The 17,063-nt window shown below is 49.1% G+C and overlaps 7 protein-coding genes and 1 non-coding gene across 8 annotated transcripts; 4 read left to right on the top strand and 4 right to left on the bottom strand.

Annotated features, from left to right (window-relative positions):
* Positions 1-593: 593 nt before the first annotated feature.
* On the bottom strand, positions 594-1,932 carry GGI43DRAFT_320615 (DNA replication protein PSF1). The gene is made up of 3 exons (XM_083201847.1): positions 1,610-1,932; positions 1,030-1,559; positions 594-974 (listed from the first exon to the last, which is right to left on the bottom strand). Exons 1-3 carry the CDS (start codon positions 1,634-1,636, stop codon positions 881-883), a joined length of 651 nt encoding a protein of 216 aa, XP_083062983.1. The 5' UTR covers positions 1,637-1,932; the 3' UTR covers positions 594-880.
* Positions 1,933-2,769: 837 nt separating this feature from the next.
* Positions 2,770-4,513, top strand: GGI43DRAFT_400372 (proteasome complex subunit Rpn13 ubiquitin receptor-domain-containing protein). Its single transcript, XM_083205461.1, has 4 exons — positions 2,770-2,941; positions 3,004-3,073; positions 3,130-3,625; positions 3,855-4,513. Exons 1-4 carry the CDS (start codon positions 2,891-2,893, stop codon positions 4,402-4,404), a joined length of 1,167 nt encoding a protein of 388 aa, XP_083062984.1. The 5' UTR covers positions 2,770-2,890; the 3' UTR covers positions 4,405-4,513.
* A 212-nt stretch (positions 4,514-4,725) lies between these two features.
* Positions 4,726-6,185, top strand: GGI43DRAFT_400373 (U2 snRNP complex subunit CUS2). The gene is made up of 2 exons (XM_083205462.1): positions 4,726-5,072; positions 5,184-6,185. Exons 1-2 carry the CDS (start codon positions 4,812-4,814, stop codon positions 6,033-6,035), a joined length of 1,113 nt encoding a protein of 370 aa, XP_083062985.1. The 5' UTR covers positions 4,726-4,811; the 3' UTR covers positions 6,036-6,185.
* Positions 6,186-6,205: 20 nt separating this feature from the next.
* Positions 6,206-7,852, bottom strand: GGI43DRAFT_320761 (uncharacterized protein). The gene is made up of 2 exons (XM_083201849.1): positions 6,609-7,852; positions 6,206-6,465 (listed from the first exon to the last, which is right to left on the bottom strand). The coding sequence occupies exons 1-2, from the start codon at positions 7,423-7,425 to the stop codon at positions 6,377-6,379; spliced, it is 906 nt and encodes a 301-aa protein (XP_083062986.1). The 5' UTR covers positions 7,426-7,852; the 3' UTR covers positions 6,206-6,376.
* A 1,566-nt stretch (positions 7,853-9,418) lies between these two features.
* On the top strand, positions 9,419-12,318 carry GGI43DRAFT_320895 (DUF3405 domain-containing protein). Its single transcript, XM_083201852.1, has 2 exons — positions 9,419-9,530; positions 9,604-12,318. Exon 2 carries the CDS (start codon positions 9,616-9,618, stop codon positions 12,118-12,120), a length of 2,505 nt encoding a protein of 834 aa, XP_083062987.1. The 5' UTR covers positions 9,419-9,530; positions 9,604-9,615; the 3' UTR covers positions 12,121-12,318.
* A 275-nt stretch (positions 12,319-12,593) lies between these two features.
* On the bottom strand, positions 12,594-13,982 carry GGI43DRAFT_320803 (emp24/gp25L/p24 family/GOLD-domain-containing protein). Its single transcript, XM_083201850.1, has 3 exons — positions 13,346-13,982; positions 12,993-13,200; positions 12,594-12,916 (listed from the first exon to the last, which is right to left on the bottom strand). The coding sequence occupies exons 1-3, from the start codon at positions 13,544-13,546 to the stop codon at positions 12,711-12,713; spliced, it is 615 nt and encodes a 204-aa protein (XP_083062988.1). The 5' UTR covers positions 13,547-13,982; the 3' UTR covers positions 12,594-12,710.
* A 503-nt stretch (positions 13,983-14,485) lies between these two features.
* On the top strand, positions 14,486-15,771 carry GGI43DRAFT_320873 (ADP-ribosylation factor family-domain-containing protein). The gene is made up of 4 exons (XM_083201851.1): positions 14,486-14,981; positions 15,063-15,307; positions 15,380-15,445; positions 15,516-15,771. The coding sequence occupies exons 1-4, from the start codon at positions 14,834-14,836 to the stop codon at positions 15,606-15,608; spliced, it is 552 nt and encodes a 183-aa protein (XP_083062989.1). The 5' UTR covers positions 14,486-14,833; the 3' UTR covers positions 15,609-15,771.
* A 1,105-nt stretch (positions 15,772-16,876) lies between these two features.
* GGI43DRAFT_t79 lies at positions 16,877-16,948 on the bottom strand. The gene has a single exon. It is a non-coding gene; the product is annotated as a tRNA-Gln (tRNA).
* Positions 16,949-17,063: the final 115 nt, after the last annotated feature.

Below are 17,063 nucleotides of genomic sequence, written 5' to 3' on the forward strand. Positions count from 1 at the left end.
CTTCTCCAGATAGCAATCTTCAAATCACGAGTCGTAGTGCCGATGCGGCCAATTGCCCCTACGGCATTGTAATACCGTGGAAAATGATGGCTGGTAGGGCTATTTCTCCAGCACTGCCATCGCGTGTAAAGGAAGTTCATGCTTTGCTAGCGATGCTACCACTACCACTATGCAATGCCCCGGCTGTTGGATGCACATGCAGCGCTTCGATCCGGCTTAGCCCACCCAACGAACTGTAGGAGGATGCCCACTTCTTGCAGGTCCTCTGCAGGTCTAGTTGCATTAGTGGTTGGAGTCGACAGTTCATGTTATAGATAAGTGATATCCGCTATATTGCACTGATCTAACGCAATTCCTCCGATGAAAGTCACGAGTGCGCGATATCCTCTACCGGCAGCTTGGAGCCGTTCTCATCACAGGGCGTCTTTGTAAGTCCCTCATTTTATATCTTGACTATCATATATATATTCATCCTTGAAGAGGCCTCCAATATCATCATCTTGCATTGGCTATTGTGGTCACCTGTGTCGAGCTCTTTAGGCTCAAAAGTAGAAACAGCGGTGGTGAAATCTGGATGCATCCAGACTTGTGCCCATCGAAATCCCCCTTCTAACTCGCTCGATACTTTGAGAGGGAGTTAAACGTAAAATTATTCATTATTCTCGTAACAGAGCAATTGATGTCATCATGCTGCAGCTGCACTCTTCGACTTTCCCTCAGCTCAAAATGAAATCCCTAAACCTTGTGTTGCGCCTGTCATTTTTTGGTAGCCCGTAAACCCCAGATCCAAACCAATGACCCTGTAAGCTGTATCTCATATCAATCGTTTATACCTCCTTTGCATGGGTATATCTCATAACACGCCTGCGGCTGAATCCACTCAGCTGAGCTTCTGTAGATATCCTTGGGCAATAAGCCGTTCCACGTCTCCCTGTCGGACATAGAACTGGCTGTTCTTTGTCAAAGTAATTGCCCTGCAACCTCTTCATGAGCATTGTTTTCCAATCGCATGTTCGGGTTAGTACTTACCCGTATTCTGTCTGAATTTCTCCTGCATCTTTGAGAACACGAACATCGATGAAGAGATCCCGCGGCGGCTCCAGGCTGCCAGTGAGATCAATGTCCGTCCATTGGCCCTTGTATGCTGCCAGCAAATCGCCGTACTGCCGCACATAGTCTTCTTCTTGCGGACTGAGGCTGCTCGTAGATCCATCGCCGCTCGTCAATCCTGTGCTGTTCCTGGATGAGCCATCTCGTACTTGCTGGCCAGACAAGTCAACCACATCAGCGCCGTTCCAGACGAGTTCTTCCAATTTGTCAGTTCGAGTCCTATGGTATGCTAATAAGCATCGCTTGTTTCTGCGCATTGAAATGTGATTCACGAGCAACGTATATGCAACCGCCTGATCTTCTGATGGGTCGAATGAGCCTTGAAAGGGCTCGAGAAGATCATCGACATCCTTGTTGAGATCTCTGACCTCTCTAGTCACTGCTCGAACAAGTTCGGTCTGGTATGGAGGCAGATGGGCCAGATTCTGCGTTCTCTTGGCGTGTTGGACCTATGCAAATGGTGAGACGCGTTGCAGAAAGGTAGATGAGCGAGTCGTACCAGTTTGATGCCCGAATCTCCATACATTGTACGACGGGCTAGGCTTTACTAAGTACTTTCTTATCGAGTGTAAATAGGTTCTTGGGTTTTTGAGACGGCTTTTAACCTATATCAAAGTTGCTTAAGTGCTGTAAATGCGCCGTGGGAAAGATTAATCACTGCCTTATCATAGTTAGGTGGGAATTCGACTATGGTCTGGCGACTAGCAAGTCAAGTTCACGCTTGGACCCCACCATGCTATCGCTGCTTACTGGCGGCACTGAACGCGAGAGCTGGCACGTCTAAGACTTCACTACACCGACTGAAACCAAGGAAGATGGAGCGCTTTAATTGCTTGGTAGCTGATTTCGTTTCAGGTATTCATGCCAAAAGATCACATGCATAAGTAGACGTAGATTTATTTATTTGTTGAATGAAATTGATATTTGAAAAATGAGCTATTCTATTTTGTATTTTGACATCTACGATGCAGAGTGCATGGATTCGCATCCAACGTTCCGCCTTACCTTTCATCATGATTTAACAGCAATGTTGCAATGTCATTCAACAGCTTCCTTTACGACTAATCGCCCATAGGCATTGTTGAATCATTGAATTATAGTTCAAATCATTCGTGTTTGGAATCTATACAGCATGTTGATTAGCAATGTTGCCAAGATGCGTGTGACCATAAAATTTCAAAGAGTATGGAATAGAGTTCAGTGTTGCACAAGTGCTTGTTGTGTCGTCTTGCGGCGGGTCTTGAGTCCGCCTCCGAAACACGGACCAATGTTTTTCATCAGGATATCCAGAGGGAAAGTGGTTTGTGAAGTAAGAGAAATTTTCGTCTTACCTTGTCTTCCAATGCTGAATACTTGGGTTCGAGTATTAGTAGCCAAATTATAAGCCTCTTGTTGCAGATGACAAGAAAATCCCAGCATGAGACATGCACTTCACATCTCTGGCCGTCTATCGAGCTTGATTCAGCTTCCAAAGGCAGCTGTGCTGGATAAATATTCAGTAGACATGGAAAATGAGGAAAGAAAAAAAAAATCGCTAGGAAGCTCATTTATTTTGGCGACGGAAAAGCTACTTTATCGATATGGGATAAATATCGGCCCGTGGCCCCACTCTTGCGCTCTAAGCTCGACGTAAGAGCTCCTGTAGCCTACAGTGCCGCCCGCCACCAAGTCGGCGCTGCATATGGAGCATCTCAAGCAAGCCTACCTCAATTACGTCCCAATCTCCTCTTCATAACCCCAAAGAACCTTTCCCAGTCACAGCTCTCTGGGGTATTCCGAAATGCCGATTGCACCAATAATTACGTTCAAGGCCGGCCAGTGTGACGTCGACGTAAGGCACAACCGCAAACGAACTACAGCTATCCCACTTCGCCGCTGACATTACTGTTATAGACGTCGTCGAAGCCATACAAGGTCACGCCACAGCCCGAACCTGGATATATCTATCTATACTCCGAGGATGGTCAGTACCGCAGGAGACAGGCTAACATTTTAATAACATAAATTAACAAGCAATAGACCTGGTACACTTCTGCTGGCGTCGTCGGGACCAGCCCTTAGACGAGCCAGAGCTCGACCTCGTCATGGTTCCCACAGACGGTAGCTTTCTCCCATACGAATACAAAACAACACCCCAACCAACAGCAAAGACCAACGGCCGCATATTCGTCCTTAAATTTGCCTCTTCTTCTCAGCGCCACCTGTTCTGGCTGCAGTCCAAGCCTCAGGGACGAAGTGGGGATGCAAGCCATTTCAGCCCTCGAGATCGCAAGATTGGCGATATTGTTCACAGACTGCTACAGGGCGAAGAGGTCCATGTGACACGGGAACTGTCGGCTATTCGAAACAATAACGACGACCAGGACGACGAAGATGAGACGATGGAAGACATTGAGGGTCACGGTCAAGAACATCATGGAGGAGGCAGCGGCGGGGCAGGTGCCGATGCAACAGGAGGAGACGTAAGAGAGGAGGGCGAAGAGTCCAGAGAAGGCGGAGCCGATGGCGCAAGAGCGTAGGTAAACCCCCTTTTTCTTCATGGTTGATTATGAATGGTTTCGCGCATGGTTGGCTGGTTCAAACACTGGTCTCTGGAGATTCAAGAGCATGCTTTGGCAAATTGAAAGCCAATTAGTGTACTAAGAAACATCTTTGTACCTTTGAAAAGAGCTACGCCCAATTATATCAAGATTTCGCTACGTGACTGCAATTACTCGGAGAGGACGAGGCTAATTTCTTTCCAGAGCTTCGTCTTCATCCCCTGATGCCGCAGCTGCAGTAAGAAACTTTCTCGATTCACTGAGAGGCCAAACTGGTCTTGCCGGCGCGCAGCAACAGCAGCAGCATCAAGCAGACATTTCTTATCCCTACCTAAATCACCTGCTACCAACATCCATCACAGTCCCAATCGTCGATACTCTGTCAGCTGAGCAAGTGGACTCTCTTCTCAGCTTCCTCCCGCCCGCTGTCATTGTGCTCGCCAGCGACACAGTTGAATACGATGGCACATCCGACCCAACTGCCAACCAAATCAAGGCTGCCAACGACTCACTATCATTGGAGAAGAAGCAAGCTCTGTTAAAGAAAGTGCTTCGAAGCCCTCAGTTCCATCAGGCCTTGGGGACCCTGACAATGGCCCTTCGCGATGGCGGACTCCCCAGTATTGCCGATGCGCTCAACATTAAGGTTGAACAGGATGGATATCTTCAGCCTGGAATGCCCATGGGCGGCAATTATGCGGTAAAAGCATTTATTGATGGCGTAAAGAAGACGGTGAAAGATAACAAGCAGTAGACTACAGTGGTGTATGTTATGTCTCATGAATGCCATGCTGGAGGCCTTGTTGGTATATTTTAGATAGAGAAAAATAAATAATACCCCAAGATTACGGCCTTCTTTTCTATTTTATTGCCTTTCCTTCTTTCCTCCATTTTTTTAAAAATACTAAAGACTTGCTATTCTCACCATAAAAAGCACAGGTCAGGCAAGTATCCTCACTGTGAGTTGCTATGCAGGTACTGCTGCTGGCGGTGGGGCCGATGATGGGCTGCAGGACGCTAGGCCTTTGGCAGCCGCTGGCAGGCATCCGTTATATCTTCAATCCATTACCTTATACTTACTCCCTCGCAATTGTCCGTCATGGCTTGTTAGGCAGCCTGCGCTTCTCACCTTTCTCCACTCCTCACCATAGAATAGACGCGATGGACGTTCCCTTTCCCACCGACGTGCAGGAATTCGACAGCGATGACCGAATATCCTTCTCCAAACTCGACAACAAGTTTATCGCTGTCCATGACGACGGGACCGAATTTGAATTCGACGCCGAACAGAAGAAATGGACAGTCATAGAAGAGGAACCATTAGACGACGATATAGATGAGCTTAGAGAATACAGCAGAACTCCTGCAGATGACGCAGCTTCAGACAAGAAGAGGAAGCTCGACTCACAGAATGGCGACGCAGTAAGTTGAGCTGTCAAACACGAATCACCAGAGCTCGCTCTCTCGCAATGCCCAGACACAGCATTAATGGAATCTTTATTAATATCTAACACTAACTTATGCATCTCTTAGGACAATGGAACTCCTAGGCCAGCGCGTCCGAGTAAAAAGATGAAGCCTCCTCCAAAACCTAGGCAGAACACCGCCGTATACGTGACCGGTCTCCCTACAAACGCCACGATCGATGAAATCCACGACCTCTTCTCCCGCAGAGCCGGCGTGATCGCTGAGGAGATCGACAGCGGCGCGCCACGAATCAAAATGTACACCGACGCCGAGGGCAACTTCAAAGGCGATGCGCTCATCGTCTTCTTCAAGCCCCAGAGCGTGGACATGGCCGTCATGCTGCTAGACGACACCGTCTTCAGATACTTACCCGGCGGGACAACAGAGGGCCGGATACGAGTCCAGGTAGCCGACTCAAGCTACAAGAAGACACAGTACGAGCCGGCAGGTGGAAGCGGCGAGGGAAGCAACGGGAGTGGACAGGCAAGGCCGAGGAATGAGCGGGATCGACAGAAAATCATCAAGAAGACGCAGAAGCTGGCTGCGAAGCTTGCGGACTGGGACGATGACGAACCATACACAACATTGGCTCCGTCCAACTCTAAGCGAGATAAGACGGTCATTTTGAAGCACATGTTTACTCTCCAAGAGCTGGAAGAAGACCCAGCTGCCTTATTAGAAATCAAGGAAGATATCCGAGACGAATGTTCCAAGCTGGGACCGGTGACCAGCGTGGTGCTGTACGATTTGGAGCCCGATGGAGTGGTATCCGTCAAGTTTAAGGATGTCGAATCCGCAACCGCCTGCATCAAGCTCATGAACGGGAGGAGCTTTGGCGGCAGTACCGTGCAGGCATCACTAGCATCAGGTGAGAAGTTTAATAAGTCCAAGGAGGAAGCAGGCGACGATTCAGATTAAAGGCATGGAAGAGGTATAGCACTGGCTTGTTTTTTATCATTTCATAAATCATTGGCTTGTTTTGCAAATTGTAAGTTTTTTTTAAATTTGGCTACTTATGAGGTAGTATTGATAAGATACCCATAAATCTGCTTTTTTACCACTTATAATGCTGGTGGATTTGTCTCCATAAGCTATGCCGCAATTCGTCCCGAAGTGAAAAAACCCATGCCATATATGCCATGGAGAAAATAAAAAAAACTCCATTCGCTAAAGAAGAAAAAAATACATAGATTAAACATAAAAGGTCAATCCAAGAAAGGGTTTGATCACAGAAGAAAAGAGACGTGTTAACCGGCAGCTTATTTCGGGCTCATTTCGACCCTCTCGGCAAGGGTGTACCATATCGCAGCACTAATAATCTTACAAGCGATTTCGAGCTCCATCTCATCTATAAGTAATATACTTGTAAGCAATAGTACTCCACATAAACAAGGCAAAATAAGAAGACGGGAAGTACAAAAAAAGAAACTGATAAGCATCGTTATTCTGACAGATAAACCTTATAAAGAACAATTTTTGTTAAAATCTTACCTCTGGGAGCGTAAATCATCACAAACTCTTGAGCGACGGGCATCTGGATGTACTTGCCCTTCCACGCCAGAGGATGTCTCTGTCCCCAACCCTTTTGCAGGATCTCTTTGATGTCATCCGGGTGGAGACTCATGTGCATCGAGTGATCCGAGTCGTGGACGTGGCAAATCTCGCCCTGGCAGTTGGTCTGCAGAGGATGCCTCGCGAATAGGGCCAGGCCGTGCTTTTCCAGACATGAACGCTCGGTGCCGAATTTGGTAGGGTTCTGAGCGCTCAGCCTTTCCATGGCGTGGCGGAGGGCAATATAGCATCGTCTGGAACCATGTTGGTCGAGCTGTCGTTGAGGTGCGATGCCAGCAACTACAGGGCGAGGGCCCGCGCGATAAGGTAGCACTTGGGCCCTTAGAACTCCTGCTTTGGGTTGGCTATTCGGATCCGGTTTTGGGGCTGTAAAAGGATCGCGGAGAGAGAGCATGCGTAAGCAGGTGATTCGGATATAGCCTTGGATGGTGGACGGTGTGCCTCCCGGCCCAAGGCTTAGGAAGTTATTATAATCATTGTGAATAAGAAGGGCGAGAGGAACGAGGCCGACGACTGCCTCGGCCAGGTATGAATCCAAGAAGTGAATTGCGAGCACAATCCCAAAAGCAAGGATACATATAGAAGAGCCGTCTAGCGTAATAGAGATGGGCGTCTGCTGGACAATGCAGGACGCTTTTAATAGCTCCAGCTCTGAGGCTTCTGAGGACTCCTCGTTAAGCTCGGGAATCAGAGACAAGGACGTTATCGTCTCGGTTGGGGCAATTGACACTGACATGACGACAGGACGGCGATGGAGAGGAGGTAGATGTGTGATGGACGGAGGATATTTAAACACGGGAGCCCATGAGTTCAAGCACTAATACAAGCCAAGCCAGTAGCTACTATACGAAACTGGTGCGAGGCGAAGAACTTACCCCATGGGAGGCGTCGCAGACAGGTTATATGGCCCACGAGGAGCTGGAAAGCAGGGTCTGAGGCCAGGGGGATGGCCGGCGGTCGGCGGCAGAAGCTAAGATATGCAGTGGCTGATGATGGTTGATTTGAATTCAATGGGTCTCAGGGCGTTGAAGGGGAGTTCTAGGCCGAAAAAGTAGATGTTAGGACGATGAAGAGGAGTCCTACCCCCATGAGTCGAGAGCCCAGTAAATGCATGCAATTAGCCAAGAGGTGAAGGGCTATTATAGGTAGTGGCTGTGGCTAGGATTCAACGAGGGCTTCCTGTGTCACATCACGTTCCACAAGGATCAGGATGGAAGTTAAAGTCAAGCTTGGGGCCGGCGCCGTCTTCGCTGATCCAGCGGATCACGAGGCAGATGACTGTATTTAGCCACTGGGATCAAAGTCATGACTTATGACGTTGGGCTGATGTCGCATACAACCTTTCAACCGTTGTTTCTAACTATTAGCTGTAGCTGGGAGACTAACCATCTCAGGCAATACAGCTTGGAGCGACGAGCCGATTAGTGAGTACCAAGTGCTTATTCGTGGGAGGGCCAGCAAAAGAAAACTGAATCGTTCACCCGTCGGTTGCTGCTCGCGGGTAAAGATATGGAATCCTATCTCGGACGTGACGAGTGAGGAGTAAGTGGCTGTTGCGTATCTGCAAGGTGACACAGGCATCTAACCCTAGCACGGGGTGGATAAGCGGTAGCACTACCTCCCTGTCTTTAAGAAAATACTACAGTAATTTCTAAGATCTCACTTTATAAAGGCTGGCGGAGAGCAAGTGGCGCGATACTCCGCATTGGCTACCGTGTGCCGGAAGGCCGATCCGGATGGCCTGAGCTTTGCTTCAAACTCAAGGTCATGCGTACATGTTCTTCGTACCGCTACTGGCGAGGAGAACCCCAGCCCGGCCAGCTTGTTAACGCTAGGCGAATTATTGGTCAAGCAATAAGGAAACATGTAAGGGGTCATTGCTCACCGATACTACCGATGTATAAAAGATATGGAGGAAAAGACCGCTGCGGATTTGTCCACAAATAGCCCGGGAGGCACATCGAGGGTGAGGGAGCTAAAGATGCCCCTCATCTTTAAGCTGCGTGATCTCGATGCTTGGATCATAGTGTCTATAATAGGTATCTGATGAACGCCGTCGAGTCCGGAGCCTCAATCCTACACCATAACTCCAGATTTTGGGGGTAGGCTAAGCCGCGCGGTGGGCCGCCTCGAACAATCCCTTGCATGATCCAGGGTAGCACTGCATGTCGGATTCGATTTTGTGTGCCCGTGGCTGATCCAGTGCGAAGAAGGAATGTTTGAACTGTACATGGCTAAAGAGTAGATGCCAAGTGAAGACCTTGGGAAACAGCTAAAATTCAGCTATAGCCTGTCAGACGTATAGGGACCTATGCAACTATACAACTAGAGGTGCTACTGGAAAAAAATTATAAGAAGCTACTCCGTACAGTATCGCCAGTAAATTCAGGATCCATCGCCTAAAGCGGGCGCGGAATGTGCCGGCCTGGTGTCCGGCTTGGTCTAGGCGCCTATTGATGAGGCGTTGCCCAGCAACCTGGTCCATCCCACCACGATTGGTTGTTGCTGCCACGCCCAACAAAGCTGAAGGCTGACCGGGGCTAAGCTGCGTAAACGCCTGTGCCTGACATTTTTCTGTATACACGGCTTCTTTTGCGCCATCCATCCACCCCTCCTAATTACGCGAATTCCTTGTTACGCGAATCATTCAATGCATAACGAACAGCTGTTTTGACATTACGTTCTGCTCGTGGGCCGCCACTTGAACAGCTGATTTTGCTGCATTGATACAGACCGCAACATTGCCCGTCCCTGCACGGCACGAGCCGGTCTGCGGCCGGTCTGTATCAAGAGGTTTCCTGAAAAGGAAATAAAAGGGAAAAAGAGAAACATTATCTAGCAGTATGCGCCAGGATTATGCATTCGTCGTCCCCTCTTCACGTTATTGATATCTTGTCTTATCTTCAGCACACAGACTTGAGCCCCCATGGGCCTCTCAAACCCGTTGCGACGGTCCCGCGGGACACGGCTGCCGTTGTATCAGAATCACGGTTTACCTATGAAGGAGCGATATTCTAACGATGGATATTACGCTTCCTCGGATGGTGATTCCGAATCATCAATTTCGGGCCCTTCCTCATCAAGTTCAAGGAACATATCCGAATCGTATCCCGAACGGCCGTTCCTGGTCCAAAAGAAACATCAGAAACCTAGCTTCCCGCGGCCGAGTGGTTTCTATCCTTATAGATTGCCACCGCGAATCGTTCGATACATTGTTTTTACGGTAGTAGGATTAATACTGGTCATGGTTGGCATATTGGCTCGGGCAAGCCAAGTAGAGAACTGGAAAGTTGCCAACGGCAAGGTAGATAGCCGGCCGAAACCTCCTGCTCTGTGGGAAAAGTTTCCACTCTTGCAGAGATACTACGGCGGTATACGTACATTGGTTCCTTTGGAAAAAAACGAGCCCGAGTATCCCAAATCTAGTGACACCATACCTTCAGGCAGCAAAGTTGAGAATCGCGAAAAGGAATTTCCGTCCAGTTACTCCTGGGAAAATTACACCGGACGATACGAGGATTCTGATATTGAAGAGTGTTTTCTGGATGCTGCTGGTAAAATTCGCCCACCGCCTCTTCGGTATTACAATGGCCGCCCAAGTGGATTTCCTCAGCATATCACTGGTTCTTATGAAATTTTGAGCCTACCGGAAGATGTTTGCTTTGAGCGATATGGCAAGTTTGGACCTTATGGGTTTGGATACTCTATTCGTACCGGTGGCCTAGGCACAGGGGAGCATGGCGAGAATGAAGGTGCCGAGTCAGTCTGGGGCTCTGGTTCCCGTGTAGACTACCGCGAGATTGATTGGGCAGATATTCAACGGCGCTGTTTCCAGGCCAATGCTGGCCGATACAAAGCATTGCCAGCGAAAACACCATCCCCGAATGGCTTTTTTATCGGCAACCCTGAAGCAGCAAAGGTCCAGTCCCGGGATTCTCAGCCAAAGGACAGCGGCAAGGCAAGGGCCAAAGGGGATGCTTCTTTGGAAAAAACCAGCACTGAAGTGGTCAAGCAATCAAGAACTGCTATCGTAATTAGATGCTGGGACGAGTTCCTATTCAAGGAGGATGATTTGGCGAATCTTCGGTCAATGATTTCGGAGCTTTCACTGGCCTCTGGAGGCCGTTATGACGTCCATCTGCTTGTCCATGTGAAGAATGATGCCAAATACCCCGTGTGGGCCGATCACGAAATCTACCAGCAAAGGATTCGCGATGCCATCCCAAAAGAATTTCAGGGACTGGTCACTCTTTGGACTGAAACGCAGATGCTCTCCCTGTACCAAGGCATCTATGATCTCTACAGCCGCGGCGCCGATCTCCCAGTCCATGGAGTATATCGTGGACTCACCATGGCCATGCAGCACTTTGCATACATGCATCCCGAGTACGACTATTTTTGGCAGTGGGAGATGGATATTCGCTACACAGGACATTACTATGATTTGCTTTCAAAGATCGAAAATTGGGCCAAGGCTCAGCCGCGCAAGGGACTGTGGGAACGAAACGCACGATACTACTTCCCCAGTATTCATGGCTCTTGGGAGGACTTTTCACAAATGGCTCGAGTGCAAAGCGAGATGGGAACTGTAGGAGCTGATAATGTGTGGAAGAATATGCCAGGTGTTGATGCCCCAGAAGCGGCTGCCAAGAAGAAGATTAAGACTGTTTGGGGCCCAATCCGCCCTGTCGATGAAAAGGACTGGTTCGAGGGTGAAAAAGACCCCAGGCCGCCAACCACGTACGACGCCGATCACTACCAATGGGGCGTGGATGAGGAGGCAGATCTGATTACTCTGAATCCCATCTTTGATCCGGAAGGTACTACGTGGGGCTTGAAGGATGATATTACGGGTTACAACCGCTCACTTTCTCTACCCCCTCGACGAGCCAGCATCATCACCACGTCTCGAATGTCAAGACGCCTCCTCGTGACTATGCACAAGATGACTGCGCACAAGAAGCAATTTGCATTTCCCGAGATGTGGCCCGCCACAGTTGCCCTCCAGCATGGATACAAAGCTGTCTATGCGCCGCATCCTATGTATGTGGACCGTGAATGGCCAGTTGATTATATGGCTCAGACATATAATGGCGGTCGTGATGGAGCCACAGGAGGATCCCGGACAAGTCTCTATGGTGAGCGCGAGCACAACCTGAAGGGATTGACATGGTTCTACAACTCTGGCTTTGGACCCAACCTGTACAGGCGCTGGCTGGGGTTGAAGGTGAATAACGATGGCGGAGAAGAGTATGAAAAGACGGCAGACCAGAGTGGATCTGGCTCTGGAGCAGGCAGAGGTGAGGGCCGCATGTGCCTTCCACCTATGCTCCTCCATCCCGTTAAGGAGGTAGACATCCCTGTTGAGGCACCGCCGCCAGAGGAGCTACCTCTAGAGGTTGAAATGCCCGAGTCTGACCCTACTGCATAATTATCCTGAGCGAGCCGGTTCTCTAATGAATATTTGAATCGTTTGTCTGAGCGGAGCGGGGCTGGCTATGCGGGCTTGTTTCTTTTTTCCTTCTTTCTTCTATAGACTTTTTGCTTGGACATATGACGTTAAAGCCATGATGATAGAGATATCCCTATAATGAGCTGATCTATACGATGGTATTATAATACTCTTCCATTAGAGTTGGGAGATGATGAATTGAACGCTGTACATATCGATTTTTCTGCCTAGCAAATCGTGATAACAAATGTGTTGCCAAATATTGGCAATTGGGTGGTATATTGCGAGTAAAATATAGTAAAATTTGCAGTTGGCGAGACAAGATTCTCTTTGCATTGTAATTCATCATGTGAACATAAGCACCATTATTATTTATGTCCTTGATCATCAGCTTTTCCAGCGCCATATTGTCCTCGCTATCCAGTACATGGATCATCCCAAGACTTGGATTGACCCCCCTTTTACGCCAATTTAATGCGCACATGCTCGCCATTGTTTCGATGCAGTTAAGAGCACGCAAAAAACCACTTATTCTCTACCCATACGCTGTATTTATGTTGAGACGGGATTTAGACAACTCGCTTGACCTCGAAGAAGCGGCGCAGCCACCAGACCTGGAAGAGGGACTCGCCAATGACGATGCCAATGACGAACAAGTTCCACCACTTGACTCGGGAGTTTGTGCTCTCGGCGGTGTTGCGGTGGGTGCGCTCGCGGAAGACAATGTACTGCTGCTCGTCCTTGACCTGGGCGAGGAGATCGGATAGACGTCGGACTGGAATTGAAGTGTCATGTTAGTTGTATAAACTAATGATTTATAGAGCTCGTAATAAATATAATTGTTCATGTACCTTCAGTCTCCAGAGGATCGCTGGTAGATTCGGATTCGGTGACGTAGACAATGCCGTGGACGTTGAAAGAGACCTCCTTGGTGTTGGCAACCCAGTGCTGGTTTCCGAAGCAGTAGGTGTATTTGCCGTCGTACAGAGCCGTGAAGGAGTGATCGCCGTTGGAAACTGTCCTTTCGTTGATCTGGTATTCGCCTGTGGGGTTCATGATCTGTCCAGATGAGTATATCTGTTAGCAACAAAGTCCTACATAAAAACCACCCATGTCATATATCTTAGATTCTTGTCTGCCTACAAGGCACCCGTCTAATCTAATTATATGGATCGATTGGCTGGGGAAAAAAATTGAGTCATACCCAGAAGTCGATGTCGAGATTGCCTGCACTGCCAAATTCACGATCGCCCACCTGGAAAGTGACAGTCATCTTGTCATCCTTGCGCAGGCTCTCGTGGAAGCACTCGACGCCTCGGGCTGGCAGCACGATGTTGTGCGCCACCACGGCCTGGAAAGCCATGGCGGCGGCGAGGAGGCTCCTCGCAGCTGTGAGGAAAAGCATCTTTTTTCGAGTTTTTCGTCCGAAGAGAGAAGGAAAAGAATTGGCTGGCCGTAGGGGGACGGGAAGTAGCAAAAAGAACGGCAAGACGTGGAAGCTCTAGCTCGAGATATGTCCTTTTGCGCTTAGGGATCGCGAATTGGCCAACATGCCACCTACTGGCTAAGGCTGGGCTAGCCTTCCCTTCACACAAAGCTCCAGCCGTAGTCTCAGCTACAGGGCTAGCAGGGCCGCGGTTTTACCGACAAGGCCTCAGGGGCACGAGAGGATCGAGATACAGCCACGATACTTGGGCGAGAGATGACGAATAGTGGGCCACAGCGGTGGAGCCGCGTGTTTGCGCACTCTGGGGCAGGTACCGTGCGAGTACCGTCTGGCAGCGATAAGGTACGAGGCGGCGCAGACGTGGTAGCGGCGAATCAAACCAGCAGCGCGTGGGCGGTACACGATACAAAGGCCGTGGGCAAGGCACAGTAAGGTTAGCAGGTACTCGTCGGTACTCGCCCGCCACCGTGAGGCAGACCAGCGGCCAGCCCAGCGCCCCTTTGCCCCTCTCCCTGCTGCTAACGTGCTGCTAAAGGCCGGAGTCCCTTAGGCCCGTTTCCCCCCCAAAACTCGCTCCAGCCTGGCCAAGTTCCCTTCCTCTCAAACCCCTCCGACTCTCTAGCAGTCTCACCGACAAGACAACGGCCGTTCTTCTTTCGCTTCGTCGTCCTCTTTCGTGAGCCCCCAGCGCGATCTCGTCTAGGTGAGTTTTATGTTTAGTTTTATTTTCTGGAGCACTGCCCGTCCCCTGCCCGGTTCTGCGCGCCCGCGTGCCTGAATCATCAGTATCTTTTTATTTTTTTTATCCAACCTGGTCTCTTTGTCCTCCGCAAGGGGGGGAGTAAGGCGCTAGTCAGAGAAGACAGCTCAGCGAAAAGCAAAAATGCGGCAGCCTGCGTTGCTCATCCAGCAGCCCATCACGAGCATCATCCGTTTCACAGGATAACGTGTCCTCAAGCATCTGGATAAGCACGCGAATCGGCTGTTGAGATAAAAAGGCTTCTTCGAGAGCCTTTTCTTTGGCTGCAATTGCGGCGCTGCACCTGCTTCTCAGCCCCCCCAAATCTTCTGATCCAACGCCACCGTTGCTCGATCCTACACACGCTTTTGCACCACCAGAAAAAAAAAATAACCGCTCTATCATCTGCTCGGCCTTGTTTGCTTACGCGTAGCATCAAATAGGACACTTTTCTTCTATTTTACATATTCGACGTTTGTTAGGCCGCGTCGCCGCCAGTCGCAGTCATGGGTCTCGCCTTTTCTAAGATTTTCGACAAGCTGTGGGGGAAGAAGGAGATGAGAATTCTCATGGTCGGTCTCGATGCCGCCGGTAAAACCACCATTCTGTACAAGCTGAAGCTTGGTGAAATCGTCACCACCATTCCTACTATTGGTACGTGACTCCCTTCCCCTGTTCTCTCGCGCTTACGGCGATGTCGCTCCCTAGTGTCTCTTCTAACGCTCCACTGATTAGGCTTCAACGTCGAGACTGTTGAGTACAAGAACATCCAGTTCACCGTGTGGGATGTCGGTGGTCAGGACAAGATCCGTCCCCTGTGGAGACACTACTTCCAGAACACCCAGGGTATCATCTTTGTCGTCGACAGCAACGATCGAGATCGTATCGTCGAGGCCCGAGAGGAACTTCAGCGCATGCTGAACGAGGATGAGCTGCGAGATGCCATCCTGCTGGTCTTTGCCAACAAGCAGGATCTGCCCGTACGTTAATTTCCCTCCGTCGACCAATACTATTTGCAGAAATGAAAAATGCTGACGCTGAATCTCTCACAGAACGCCATGAACGCCGCCGAGATCACTGACAAGCTCGGTCTCCACAGCTTGAGGCAACGAGCCTGGGTAAGTTTTTTTTGTTTTAGCAAAGAAGCAACAGCCACAGAGTGTTCGCTAACATACCTTCCCACAACAGTACATCCAGTCCACTTGTGCCACATCCGGAGATGGTCTGTACGAGGGTCTCGAATGGCTCGCCACCACTCTCCGAAAGGCTGGTCACCAGTAAAAAGACCACTCAGGAACCTCTACTGGTAGAGCCTCCCGCTCTCCATCCCGCCTCCCTACCGCGTACTCTCGCAAAGTTCTTGCCAAGCTCGAGAATTCGGTTGTAATTTGCAAAGTTATATCGATCATACCAATCAAAATTAATCCATAAATTGTGTCAACTCTTTTGTTTCAAAGTGCCTCGCACTCTCTCACATGCCACCAACTGTGAGCCTGTTGATATACATACCCTGACCATGTGTTTGAATTGGAGAGGGGGGGATCTAGCTCTTTGGAAAAAGGAAGTTGTATGGGCGTATCCTAAAGGCTTCGTTATGAATTCGTTTTCAAAGGAAAAAAAATAGAAAAAAAAAGAAAACCCCCCAAAAAAGGAATAATTGAGGGCTGGGTTGATCGTTGCCACTTAACACATTGCAGCCATTTCTCGAGCGCTCAGGTGATTTCGGAACGGAAACCAAAAAACTAATGGGAGTTTTTCTAACAAAAGAGAGAGAAGGAAAGCGGAAAGATTGACAATTATTGACGGGAGAGGAAAGTTTTACTGGGGAGATGCGAGAGCGAGAGGGGCTCCTTGTTTTTCTTTTTACGACTGGTGCCTCGGGCTTAAATGCTTTCATGACGGTTGTGTTCTGTGTTTTTTCATTGTCTCTCCATGTCATCTTGTCATTGCGCTAGATTGGCGGAGTTGGGTTGTTCGTTGAAGGCCTCCCGGCTGGGAATGATCGTAGCGGAATTGAACGGATGGGTGTGAGGGAAGCAGGATTATCCGTGTTTTCTACGCTTTTTATTTTATTACCTTTATTTTACTCTTCTCCCTTTTCTTATTTCTTGTCGTCTCCGCCGAGTGTTGTGAATGAGTTGACATGTGTGGCATGGCCGTGCTTTATCTATTTATTGAACATCTTTTTATCGAGTGATGAAAGGTGAGATATTATCGAGAGAGTAGGATGGATGTATGTAATGCAGATAGAACAGATTGGACCAAATACCAGGAATACGATTGATGATTTTGCAGTCTTTTCTTTGCCATCACTGCCGGTACGTATCTCCGCCATGTGCTACCTGTCTATCACCAGCGACCGAGGAAGGAGCCGAGCACGTGCTTGCCATGCCTGCCAAAGAATGAACCAAGGAAAGGAACTGAGCACGCGCATGACTGTATCTGCCATAAAAGGAACCAAAAAAACCTCTCTATCACCAAATTCATCGTCAACATATGTAATTCGTCACACAACTTCAAAATCATCAAAAATCAAAAGTGCCAAAAAAAGGTTCCGGAGGGAGTCGAACCCTCGCTGGCGGAATCAGAATCCGCAGTCATGACCGTTAGACCACGGAACCAGTCGTTAGACCGTAAGAGGCGGTGGACCGCCTTTCGTGGAATTGTTGGAGAGAGTTGGAACTAGATTGCTTTATAAAGCATAAGCAAGGGGTGCCAACGACTCGATGTATGTAC

This window comes from Trichoderma evansii (genome assembly GCF_050947405.1).
Source record: "Trichoderma evansii strain SZMC 28006 chromosome Unknown GGI43scaffold_5, whole genome shotgun sequence".
In the NCBI taxonomy this organism is placed as follows: domain Eukaryota; kingdom Fungi; phylum Ascomycota; class Sordariomycetes; order Hypocreales; family Hypocreaceae; genus Trichoderma; species Trichoderma evansii.